Source organism: Salvelinus namaycush, chromosome 32, assembly GCF_016432855.1.
Source record: "Salvelinus namaycush isolate Seneca chromosome 32, SaNama_1.0, whole genome shotgun sequence".
Classification (NCBI taxonomy): domain Eukaryota; kingdom Metazoa; phylum Chordata; class Actinopteri; order Salmoniformes; family Salmonidae; genus Salvelinus; species Salvelinus namaycush.
Genome location: NC_052338.1, coordinates 9,822,932 through 9,836,008, shown reverse-complemented (window position 1 = coordinate 9,836,008; position 13,077 = coordinate 9,822,932). Strand labels below are relative to the sequence as shown.

General features: G+C 43.2%; 1 protein-coding gene across 1 annotated transcript in view; it reads right to left on the bottom strand.

The window, feature by feature from the left end:
- Nucleotides 1-2,833: 2,833 nt before the first annotated feature.
- LOC120026811 (F-actin-uncapping protein LRRC16A-like) overlaps nucleotides 2,834-13,077 on the bottom strand; it is a 29,137-nt gene continuing 18,893 nt past the window's right edge. The window contains exons 27-38 of the mRNA XM_038971524.1: nucleotides 12,357-12,532; nucleotides 11,739-11,826; nucleotides 11,391-11,543; nucleotides 11,218-11,272; nucleotides 10,904-11,094; nucleotides 10,651-10,766; nucleotides 5,463-5,853; nucleotides 4,834-4,867; nucleotides 4,395-4,556; nucleotides 4,110-4,226; nucleotides 3,691-3,843; nucleotides 2,834-3,365 (exon numbers count right to left, since the gene is read on the bottom strand). Coding sequence (XP_038827452.1) covers nucleotides 3,184-3,365; nucleotides 3,691-3,843; nucleotides 4,110-4,226; nucleotides 4,395-4,556; nucleotides 4,834-4,867; nucleotides 5,463-5,853; nucleotides 10,651-10,766; nucleotides 10,904-11,094; nucleotides 11,218-11,272; nucleotides 11,391-11,543; nucleotides 11,739-11,826; nucleotides 12,357-12,532 — 1,818 coding nt within the window. The 3' untranslated portion in view covers nucleotides 2,834-3,183. The remainder of the gene's footprint in view (nucleotides 3,366-3,690; nucleotides 3,844-4,109; nucleotides 4,227-4,394; nucleotides 4,557-4,833; nucleotides 4,868-5,462; nucleotides 5,854-10,650; nucleotides 10,767-10,903; nucleotides 11,095-11,217; nucleotides 11,273-11,390; nucleotides 11,544-11,738; nucleotides 11,827-12,356; nucleotides 12,533-13,077) is intronic.

Below are 13,077 nucleotides of genomic sequence, written 5' to 3'. Positions count from 1 at the left end.
TCTTTCTCTGTAGCATTGGATAGTTTACCGTCCGGTTGAAATATTATCGATTATGTATGTTAAAAACAACCTGAGGATTGATTATAAAAAACCTTTGACATGTCTCCACGAACATTACGGATACTTTTTGGAATTTTCGTCTGCCCTTCAGGACCGGCACGAGCCTGTGGTTTTCTGAACATAACGCGCAAACCAAATGGAGGTTTTTGGTTATAAAAATAATCTTTATCGAACAAAAATAACATTTATTGTGTAACTGGGAGTCTCGTGAGTGCAAACATCCGAAGATCAAAGGTAAGCGATTAATTTTATTGCTTTTCTGACTTGCGTGACCAAGCTAATTTGCGGCTAGCTGTTCTTACTGTTTTGTCTAGTGATTGATAAACTCACAAACGCTTGGATTGCTTTCGCTGTAAAGCATATTTTCAAAATCTGACACAATAGGTGGATTAACAACAAGCTACGCTGTGTTTTGGTATATTTCACTTGTGATTTCATGATTATAAATATATATATATATATATTTTTTATTTTATTTGGCGCTCTGCAATTCAGCGGTTGTTTACGAAAATTATCCCGCTAAAGGGATCCGTGCGTCATTAAACAAATCAAAATATATTTTATATTTGAGATTCTTCAAAGTAACCACCTTTTGCCTTGACAGCTTTGCACACACACTTGGCATTCTCTCAACCAGATTCACGAGGTAGTCATCTGGAATGCATTTCAATTAACAGGTGTGCCTTGTTAAAAGGTCATTTGTGGAATTTCCTTCTTAATGCATTTAAGCCAATCCGTTGTGTTGTGACAAGGTATACAGAAGATAGCCCTATTTGGTAAAAGACCAAGTCCATATTATGAGGAGAGGAGACTGCGTGAATCAGGCCTTCATGGTCGAATTGCTGCAAAGAAAACCCTACTAAAAGGACACCAATACGAAGAAGAGACTTGCTTGAGCCAAGAAACATGAACAATGGACATTAGACCGATGGAAATCTGTACTTTGATCTGATGAGTCCAAAAAATTTGAATTTTGGTTCCAACTTCTGTGTCTTTGTGAGATGCAGAGTAGGTGAACGGATGATCTCCACATGTGTGGTTCCCATCGTGAAGCATGGAGGAGGTGTGATGGTGCTTTGCTGGTGACACTGTCGTGATTTATTTAGAATTCAAGGCACACTTAACCAGCATGGCTACCACAGCATTCTGCAGCGATATGCCATCTCATCTGGTTTCGCTGTGGGACGATCATTTGCTTTCCAACAGGACAATGACCCAACATACCTCCAGGCTGTGTAAGGGTTATTTGACCAAGAATGAGATGGTGGAGTGCTGCATCAGATGACCTGGCCTCAACAAAAAAAAAAAAAAAGCCAACCTCAACCCAATTGAGATCATTTGGGATGAGTTGGACCACAGAGTGAAGGAAAAGCAGCCAACAAGTTCTCAGCATATGTGGGAACTCCTTCAAGACTGTTGGAAAAGCATTCCAGGTGAAGCTGGTTAAGAGAATGCCAAGAGTGTGCAAAGCTGTCATCACGGAAAAGGGTGGCTACTTTGAAGAATCGAATATATTAAATATATTTTGATTTGTTTAACACTTTTTTGGTTACTACATGATTCCATGTGTCATTTCATAGTTTGGATGTCTTCACTATTATTCTACAATGTAGAAAATAGTAAAAATAAAGAAAAACCCTGGAATGAGTAGGTTGTGTCCAAACGTGTGACTCGTACTGTACGTACATACACGTATGTGGAGTTCCTTTCAAATTAGTGGATTTGGCTATTTCAGCCACACCGTTGCGGACAGGTGTATAAAAACCGAGCACACCGCCATGCAATCTCCATAGACAAACATTGGCAGTAGAATGGCCTTACTGAAGAGATGTGACTTTCAACGTGGCACCGTCATAGGACTTTTCGGTCATAGGATTCCACCTTTCCAACAAGTCAGTTCGTCAAATTTCTGTCCTGCTGGAGCTTCCCCGGTCAACTGTAAGTGCTGTTATTGTGAAGTGGAAACATCTAGGTGAAACAACGGCTCAGCCGCGAAGTGGTAGGTCACACAAGCTCACAGAACAGGACTGCCTAAGCGCGTAAAAATAGTCTGTCCTCGGTTGCAACACTCAACACCGAGTTCCAAACTGCCTCTTGAAGCAACATCAGCACAAGAACTGTTCGTCGGGAGCTTCATGAAATGGGTTTCCATGGCCGAGCTGCTGCACACAAGCCTATTATCACCATGAGCAAAGGCAAGTGTCGGCTGGAGTGGTGTAAAGCATGCCGCCATTGGACTCCGGAGCAGTGGAAACGCATTCTCTGGAGTGATGAATCACGCTTCACCATCTGTCAGTCCAATGGATACATCTGGGATTGGCAGATGCCAGGAGAACGCTTCCTGCCCCAATGCATAGTACCAACTGTAAAGTTTGGAGGAGGAATCATGGACTGGGGCTGTTTTCCATGGTTCAGGCTAGGACCCTTAGTTCCAGTGGAGGGAAATCTTAATGCTATAGCATACAATGCCATTCTAAATTATTGTGTGCTTTCAACCTTGTGGCAAGGCCCTTTCCTGTTTCAGTATGACAATGCCCCCGTGCACAAAGCGAGGTCCAGACAGAAATGGTTTGTCGAGATCAGTGTGGAAGAACTTGACTATCGAACACCTTTGGGATGAATTGGAACGCTGACTGCGAGCCAGGCCTAATCGCCCAACATCAGTGCCCGACCTCACTAATGCTTTCGTGGCTGAATGGAATCGAGTCCCCACAGCAATGTTCCAACATCTAGTGGAAAGCCTTCCCAGAAGAGTGGAGGCTGTTATAGCAGCAAAGGGATGACCAACTCCATATTAATGCCCATGATTTTGGAATGAGATGTTTCATTGAGCAGGTGTCCACATACTTTTGATCATGTAGTGTACTTTTCAACACATCCATGTCTCTTTCAGTGTGTTAATACATAAATACATAACATGCAAATTAGACATAGGAACACAGCAGTGCTTATTGGTTGATTGAATAAGCCAATCAACGGTCTTTGTTTAGAGTAAGATAATTCAGAGTAAGGTATTGGCATGGTTTTGTCCATAAGCTTTTTTTTGTTCTTTGCTCTTTGGCTGCATTACAATTCTCCACACTTGGACACTACATGGAACACTTTGGAGAAAGTAGAGAGAATCTAGATGTAGCTTTTCTTTCTACACTGGGATGTCGTCATGGTGTCCTCCTCCACGTTGTCAGGCCTGAGATCCTGTCTTTGGTCCGTGTCAGGGGTAGGAGGGAAGTCCTCTTCGGTGTTGTCTTTTTCAAACACCCCAGGGCTTTGGCAGTGGACAAGGTCCACCATAGATGAAGGTCTCACTGCAAGAGAGTGGTGTGTGAGCTGATATGGTACTAAACAATGAGGAAGCTACAACTGGTGGCCTACAACCATAACTACTGGTACTACAGAGACTACAAACAATGTCACAGCTGTGTGAGTACTAATAAACCAACACAAATAGCTACCGGAGCTCCTGGAGAAACCCCTACAACTACTATTACTGCGAACGGCCAGTAACACCGCATGTTATTCAAAAGGTACGGCCACTTTTGGAACTGCCAAAACGTACTTTACTATTATTAGTTGATACACACAACACTGTACATGTAAGTAAAAAATAGAGCTGAAGGTAATAGGTCTAACCAGATGCAGGGAGGGACTTGGTGCGTTCTCGACCTTCTACTTCCTGTACCACAGAAGTGGAGCGCTTCAGGGAGGACCACTGTCTCCCACCAATAGCAGACCTGTCCATCTCTTGGTCCAAGTCAAATGGGCTGGAGTCTCCTGTGAGTTCAACTGATGGAAAGAGTGATGAGGGTGAAAGATGATTTTCTGCTTCAATCATACCAGGTGTCTATTCAACTCTATCAAACTCACATAGTGACTATTTCTAATTCATACTATGTTCTCAGTGAATTGACATAAATCTCTTTGTCTTTACATGAAGCAAAACAGCTTTGTTTATTCGATTTACTCTCAATATCAACACTTTGGACTGTGGTGGCGCTGTTCCTAAATCAATTATTCTGGATGGAGGGCACACGGGTAATAGATAAACCTACCATTAATGTGGCTACTCTCCTCCTCCCTCTCATAGTCTGAGGGCGCTCTCTTCAGGCGAGGGGTGGGCAGTGGTCCTTTTGGGGATACATTTCCTAGACAGGAGTCAGGGGTGTCATCTGAGGGTGAAAAATAGACAAAATAAAGAATGGTTACAGACAATAGGACAAATTAAGGCAAGACAAAATCACAATAAACTAAGTAATCTTCATCTATTTTGGCTTCTGGTGCCCTTATTTGCCATCTGAGTATCACTATCAATAAAGTATACTTAGTCATATGCCTACCTGGGCTGTGGCTGGCGCGAGGGCTCAGGGGTCCAGAAGTGTGTGGTCCCATGTGGGGCTTGATGCTCTGGGGTGCTGGGGGTCTGGGTGTAACACTGGTGGGTTTAGACCTGGGCGCTTTCGACGACAAGTCTATCAACGATGCTGGACCCTTTGGCTTTCCTACAGAGAGACATAACAAAGAATACCCATATTGGACACAGCAACAGTGTGGATGGTTCGTAGAGCTTCTACAAGGGACTGTCTAAACAAAGTGTTACCTAGCGCTCGATTTTAATTAAACATGTTGTTCACTTTTATTGTACCACATGGCAGCTGGCAAGCTGAACGGCAAGACAGACGTAACATAATTAAGTTGAGCCATCCTTCTGTACATAAAGATATCACTAAATGTCATTCAAAAAATCTAATTATCTGATTGGGATAGAGGCCAACTCACCTTGTTTATCATCTGCCTTGTCTGAAGAGTCAGACTGTAAAAAGAACAAACTTTCAGTATGGCCAATGTCTTTAGTCCTAAACCTGATTTTAGAGGCACAATTGTGTTTTCCACTGCATGGTTCTGTATTCAACAGTCTGAATCAAGCTGAGACATGGATGTTCCATATAAAGCCACTATAGGGCGGCACCTTCACAGTTATCCACTCATGACAATCTGTAGCTTTCCAAATGACTGGTAGATCTACAGCTGAAGACAGGAAATAGTGTAACTTTAAAAGAACAAACATATTACTATCTCCCTGCTTATTCCTTACTATCTTGGACTTTTTCAGAAGAGGTTGTGTGTTACCCTGCAAGAAGGTCATTATTCAGTAGTTCAATGAGGCTAAGGCAGGGTTTCCCAAACTCGATCCTCGGGACTCCAAGGGGTTCAACGTTGCCCTAGCACTACACATCTGATTCAAATAATAAACTAATCATCAAGCTTTGCTCATTTGAAACAGCTGTGTAGTGTTAAGGGAAAAACCAAAACATGCACCGAGTTTGGAAAACGCTGTGCTAAGGGGTGCTACTGGCTCATACACTTAACAGAGTCAAAGATTTGCGAAATCTGGTCAGTTTACCCACCTTATGAGCGACTATTTTCTCATGCATTTTTCTCATCTCCGCCAGGAGGTCCATTCCCATTATGGGGACCCCAAAGTGCCGGCCACCATGAGGACTACCCTTACTGTCACTCTCGGAGTGCTGTTCCTCAGTGGGTTCAGGGGTTGGCAGCTTTTGTGAGTGGTCAGGGGAGATTTCAGAGTGGTCCCACAACGGAGCCTTGGGGGACAAGGGCCCCTCTGTCACAGTGCTGACAGTCGCAGAAGACGGGGTGATGGTGGCAGCTGTTCCATGGCTCTTCTCGGACTTCGAGGTGCGAGACTTGATGAGGTTAAGGAAGCCGCTTTTCCGGGATTCCCGTTTCTTCTCCGACCCCTCCTGGATGTTGGAGGAGCCCCTCAGGGAGGCTCGTCTGAAAATGTTAGAGAATGCTTTTGCTGAACAGTACACACTCACAACTTCTATAATTAACAACTTCTAAATACAGAAATTAAAAAGGTACAGGTAAACAACCAAAATAAAGCAAACACTTGAGTAAATGAGGAACAAAGTATATTGAAAGCAGGTGCTTCCAAACAGGTGTGGCTCCGGAGTTAATTAAGCAATTATTATCCCATGATGCTTAGGGTCATGTATAAAAATGACCAGTTGCCCATTATTTTGGCTACCATAGCTAGACGAGATCTCAGCAACTTTGAAAGAGGGGTCTCAAAGGAGCATAGGTGATTTAAAGGGTGTGTGTGTGTGTGTGTGTCTCAGTCAGTCACCAGATCTCAACCCAATTGAACACTTATGGGGACGGCAGATATCCTAGTGGTTAGAGCGTTGGGCCAGTAACCCAAAGGTTGCTGGATTGAATCCTAGAGCTGACAAAAGGAAAAATCTGTCATTCTGCCCCTGAACAAGGCATTTGACCCACTGTCCCCCGGTAGGCCGTCATTGTAAATAAGAATTTGTTCTTAACTGACTTGCCTAGTTAAATAAAGGTTAAATATATATATTTTTAAATTATGCAAGATTGTGGAGCGGCGCCTGATGTTAACTCGAAATGACACAACGACAAGGTTCCAGTTTAACAAAGTTTACTCTACTATATGTACACACTACAAGGTAGCCATTACACTCCAGGCTAGGTCCAACAACGACAAGACTTCCTGCGCATGCGCACTCTTGACTGAGTGATAGCCCCGTAATAACAGAAATATAGGGATACTTAAAACATGAACTTAACAATCTCCCCCTTTTCTTTAAAGACAAATAAAACATCAACAACATAGTTAAATGTCCAAGTATTATTCAAGATCCCCATTACAAATGGGTTGTGTGACAGTTCTTATTTGTATTACTCAAGCTGCCACTTTCCATTACTGAGAGCCTGTAGGAGCGAGAGCCTGTAGGAGCACAAGACCGGATGCTCCTTTTTTAGTCAGATAGTCAGCAAGCTGTTCCTTTGTGGTCGACCACAGAATCCGCTGGATTCTCTGTGCTTGAATAAATTCCTTGATGCTGCTAATCTCAAAGTCTTTTCTCTGTGACAGACTTGGTTGACTTCACAGCATCAACTAATGAGTAGTTGTCAGTGACACAAACTACAGGTAGGAAGTGCCGTTTTGTCCCACCAGTGATAACCTAGCGAAGCATCATGGAAGACAACTAGTTTCAAAGAGTCATCTTTTCCAACATGCTGAAACTTAAGTCACTTGTTGTGATTTCAGTTTACGAACAACTTTGTTTGCCTCATGAATGGTTTGTACAGTAGCGTGTTTTGTGTTAGATGCCAAGTTGCAACCATCAAACCAGGTCTACTCTGTCTCGCAGCCCATAAAATTTGTCCCATCTTTGACCTCAATTGACCAGCTTCAATTCCACAGAGGGGAATTCCTTTGTACGGCTCTTGAAGAATCCATGTGGATAGGTTGAAGATTCTTGATATAGCTCTCCTGTTGCATCAGTATTTTTCCATCAACTGTAATAAACTCTATGCCAACATAACAAAAATGATCATGCTCCTCACGGCCAACCTAGAAAACAGCTTTGAGGTGTGGAATCACAGTTGAATCAAAGGTCTGTGAGCCACCCCAGATAAAGTCATCAACATGACAGGCAAGTACTCCAGTCACATTGCAGTCTTGATCAAGCCAATAGAAGACTGCAGGATCCACTTGTGACATTTTTCCACCTGTATTCAGCATTGTTGCCTTGACTTTGTTGTACCAGTAGAGTGATCCATCTGCCAGTCCATACACACACTTTTTTATTTTCCACAGTGTTCCTTCGCTTTTAGCTTCGGGCGGAGGTCGGATGTGAATGTCCCTTGACAGCTCTGTTCCCTGCAAAAATCCAGATTTGATGTCTATGGAATTAAGTTTCCATTTTTTCTGGCAGATCACTGACATCAGCAATCTGAGTGACTCTGAGGCGCATGTCGGTGAGTCTTTTGGGAGTTCTTTAGCAGCCAGCTCCTCAACCTCTAGCCACTAGACGTGCTTTGGGCACTATTCCAGTTAAGGATTCTTTAAGGGTACACACCCACCTTGTTGAGACGCACTTTTGGCCAATGTCTTTGACTTCCTCAAACACTCCATTTTTCCTCCAATTACTGAGCTCATCTAGCTTAGCTGAGTCAAATGACACGTCCTTTGTTTCAAGTACATCATCATTTTGAATGTCATTCTGTTTCTCGATTTTCCATTGGTTCAATTCTGATATTATCTACAAGTGGCAGGTCAGCTGACCCTGTTGTACCAGAAAGTGTAGCTGGTTCAGAGTACTGCAAGTTGTACCAGTTCTTGTGTTTTGCTTGTCCTGCTCGTCCAATGACGGTTGCTGTATGTGGAATACCACTTTCTCTGTCCGTGTATTTAACAGTTTGTCCAGTTTTCAGATTGGAACAACCATGTTCTCTTAACACATGTGGCTGTTGAATGTTTTCCTCATTTGAACGCTCAACAGTATTACCTGTGGCATGGTTGAAGGTCTCTGCTCCATTTCCTGTGTTAGTTTCGGTGTCCATATCATCGGATGCGACATCTGGTAGGTTTGTGTCTGTTACTGTGTCCTTTTTGTCATTTTCATTAGGAGACTGATTCTCAGCAACAGCCCCTCTATCTTGTTGATCATTTACTTTCCGCAATCTTGAGTGATGCACCCTGACAATCATGCCTCCGTGCCTCACAAATATCACCACACCATCTTGACCAATGACTACTCCCGGTCCTTTCCACTCTTGACAGTCAACTCGTTTGTAGTACACTTTGTTTCCAGTTTCGTACTTCTCATCATCATTATTCCCTGAACTGCTGAGTAACTTCTGATGTCTGTTAACTGTATCATGTCCAAACTGTTTGTAAAGCTTTAACAATACTTTGTGTTTTTCTTTAGTGCTCATGTTCTCTGTGACTGTCAGAATCTTCATGTGCTCTGTGTCAGTCAGAATCTCATTTTTGCATGGACTCTGTGTGATGTCTTTGTCTAAAATGTTTACACAATAGTGGCCTGAGGTAGTAAGTTCAAGAGTCACTGGTTGTTTAAACATCACTGCCTTGTCATTTTTTATGTCTAGTACAGCCTCTGCCTTCTTGAGGGAAGCTTTGCTTAATAGTAAGGGGATATCTGTAGGGACCACCTCTGTTTCAATGTGACACTTAGTCTGACCAATTTTTGCTGGTATCTTAACTCTCTTGGTAGAATGGACAATTCTCCCGTCTCCAAATTTGAAAGCTCTGTTGCTTGGTGTGTCAATCATATTTTGTACTTCTTTCATATTTAGTTCACTGACATAGCTATCAAGCCATTTTGCACCACACACTGTCCGTGTACATGCAGTATCAATCACAGCAGATCCTAAGGATTCAACTATAAAAATCTCAGTATCAGAAGCAGATTCATTTGAAAACAGTGTAATGTTACACTGCTCTATCTCTGTGTTTACATTTTCCTCTGTTAGTTTAACTTGTTCATTTTTATGAGGACAGTCTTTAACCCAATGGTAAGTGCTTTGACAAATTGCACATTTCGATCTCCTTCCATATTTGTCCAGTGGATTTGTGCCGGGAAATGGCGCCCTCTTCTGGTTGTCTTGAGAATGTGACTTGGCGCCTTTTCTGTGCTGCTCGGTGTAATATGCTGCGTCACTCACTTGCATTCCATCTGTTATTGGCGCGACAGACGTCTTCTCACCAAATATTCTTTTTAGTGCCGACTTCATAGATGCAAAAGTCAGCACAGTACAAGCAGTCAAAGCCAACTGTTTCTCCCTACCATCTAGACAAGCAGTGTCTCGCAACTTGAACCCTAACACTGCATCTGGGAGAACCATGTCGTACTTGCGCATTCTATTGTACCTCTGTTCGAAATCAATGATGTAGTCTGCCATTGCAACCGAAATATCTCTCGTAACACTGTCAAAGTTTGAATATGCCTCGTAGGCACGGTCATTCTCTTCTTTGAGAAATACAGAATCCAGTGCTGTGATCAAAGTTCCCATACCGTCATCCTTGTTCAAATCCTCAACGGATATTTCCAGTGCTGTATCTCTCGCTCTTCCCTCGAGCGATAATACCACCGCAAGTGCTTGCTTTTTCGCGTCCAGATTAGTAACGCGTGTCCAGATTCCCAGTTCATTTTTCCAACTTTCGTACGACCTCTTCTCGTCGAAGCGAGGTGGCACGTTGTAGTTAGAAGCCATCCTCTGCTACCAATGTTAACTCGAAATGACACAACGACAAGGTTCCAGTTTAACAAAGTTTACTCTACTATATGAACACACTACAAGGTAGCCATTACACTCCAGGCTAGGTCCAACAACGACAAGACTTCCTGCGCATGCTCACTCTTGACTGAGTGATAGCCCCGTAATAACAGAAATATAGGGATACTTAAAACATGAACTTAACACCTGAGACAGGGTTTTGCGCCACCATCAACAACTCCAATAGATTCTACAAGTGTCTGGAACTCTATGCCAATGTTCACTGAAGCTGTTCTGGCCCAACACCTTAAGACACTTTGGTGTTTCCTCTATTTTGGCATTTACCCGTAGCTAGTTAGCCTGCAAACAATCTAGCCATTGTTAGCTTACTGCTGCATGCGTTAACACAAAACACAGAGTTATTTCAATCTTATGGAAACTAGAATAATTTATTCTAAAACGTCAGTAATGTCATTTACTTTTTGGGAAGAGTTCAGCATAATAGGAATTAAAACTCACTTAAAACTAAGTTTGGTGATTTTCTTGTAGAAGAATTCATCAACACCCTCATCCACTTTTCCCAGGAGGTCATTCTGCTCCACTTCTGGTGGTGGAGAGGTGCAGATTGGTTCCCGCTGAAAACCCCCAAAATATTTAGGCCTACATCAACCAATACAGAATAGTAGGTAGACAAAGAAAGAGGCCCGAAAGAGTTGAAGAGGGAGAAAGAGAAGGGGAATTGGAGAGAGGGGGCAGGTGGAAGGCTTCTTACTGGTGCTCGGCTAGGTTTGGTCCTCTTTTTCGGTTTGGGGCGGAGCTTGGTGTGGTGCTCCAGCTTCCGGGCCTCCATAGTGGGCAGCTCGCCAAAGTACGTCGGCTTCTTGTCCAATGGGGGAGGAGGGGGCAGATCCTCCTCATATATAGGCACTTCTTCCAGGGCCTTGTCCAAGTCAAACTCCATTTCTGATGAACAACCAACGAGGCAAAACCAAACCTCTCATTCCAAGTTGCGGAAATACTACTGTACTGTAATCTAAATGTATTTGACCAGATCTACTGTACCTGGGATGTAGAACATAAACTCACCAAAGGCCACAGATACAGGCCGCAGCATCCTGCAGAGAATGCTCTTCCTCTTGGACTTGGGTGTCATCCGCAGGTCACAAACACAGTAGAGAAAAAAAACAGTCAGCCAGTGAGTCATGCTTCAGTACAGCAGATAGGGATCACAAAACTTCACAGGGGCTAGTCTTAGTTACCACATAGGTATCCATCACCTCCAGCCTCTCAGCATGGTGAGGACTCTGCTCCTGGGTCTGGGCCTCAGGCTGGAAGACCGTCTCCTCCAGCACCTCCATCTTGTTGGGCTCCTGGTGGATAAGAGGTTGAGGTTTTCTGGTCAGGTGTTCTGCCTGGATGGGAAGAGAGGAAAAGGCATACACGGTCAGTGTTTCTTCACCAGTATTTGTTTTGATGTGGTGCCGAAGTGCCATAATCAGGATTACAAGTAATTTAAGCAAAAATGCATTATTGTGTCTGTGTATGTGTGCGTGCGTGCGTGCATGTGTGCGGAAGAGAAATAATCTATTTTAGTATACAGTACTGACCAGAGTGTTTTGGGAACTGGACAGGGATTCCAAGATCTCATCTACGATACGGTCTGAGAGGAAGGACGCCATACTGAGCTTCACTTCACTGTGTGACGGAGAGGAGAACATGAGCCAGATACTACCTCTACTACCTGCACTGTATCAAGACTGGGCTGCATATATTTACAGACTGTTACAGTAGTTTTCTGAGAGTGACGTTTACGTACATTGCAAGGTTATCAGCTAAGGCTATGTGACATAATCAGAATTATTTCACTAGGTCTATGATGTCATACACAGATCAGATCACAAGGAACTGATTCAGTTTGAATTCACATTAACTGATACCATCTACACTTGAAATGATTTACTGATTAGGTCTCAAAAGGGCTCCTCCAATCCAGCCCCCCAGCGTTTCTGTTGAAGGTCACTTGTGACGGGCACAAAGCAGGCAATGCGTAGTCCGGGTTCAGCAGGACTACCATTGGACCAGACCCCAGCATAAATCTTTGAACTGTTTTTGGAGATACTATTGTTTTGTTGTTGTTTTCCTCTCCTTAGCTGAACGCACTTGTTGTTAGTCACTCTGTATGAGAACATCTGCTAGCGATCTTGACCAGGCCATGTGGTGATCACCTGATCTTGTTGATGATGTCGACTCCTGACTGTTCCAGTAGTGTGGTGGTGATGAAGCTATGTGGGACGGTCATTCTGCCTGCACCGGCCTTCATCAGCTCCTGGTGCAGGTTGCTCCTCTTCATCACATGGGGACAGAGGCCTTCAGCGGTGTCAACCATAGACTGCAACAATGTCTGGGAGTGGGAGAGAGAGAGAAGCGGGGTTGGCAAGTTAATTGCGTTAGCTTATGTTATCTTGTTATTCCTTAAAAAAAAAAAATATTAACTAGGAAGGGCTCATTGAGATTTGAAATCTCTTTTTCAAAAGAGTCCTGGCCAAGAGAGGCAGCACCAAGTCGTTACACAATTAGACAGACAACATGAAAAACTGCAAGTAATCTAGTAAAAAAAACATAGAATTCACAAGAGTATAACAAAATCATAAAACAGCAAATTAAAAACATTGACAGGTTAGGGAATCAGTCTCAAAATCCTTCATCAGGATTCACAGTTGCTGCAAGGACTAGGGCAGTGTCTCAGGTTGCATAGTTTTGTTCAAGCCCAATCACACACACACACACACACACACACACACCTGATTCAACTACTCAATCAAGCACATGACCAAGGTGGGCACTTGTGCAGGACAAAAACACCCAACTTCAAGGACTGGACTATGTTATTCACTAAGATAAATCAACACCCAAAATATCTGGCTCGAAAAATAAAATACTTTTTTC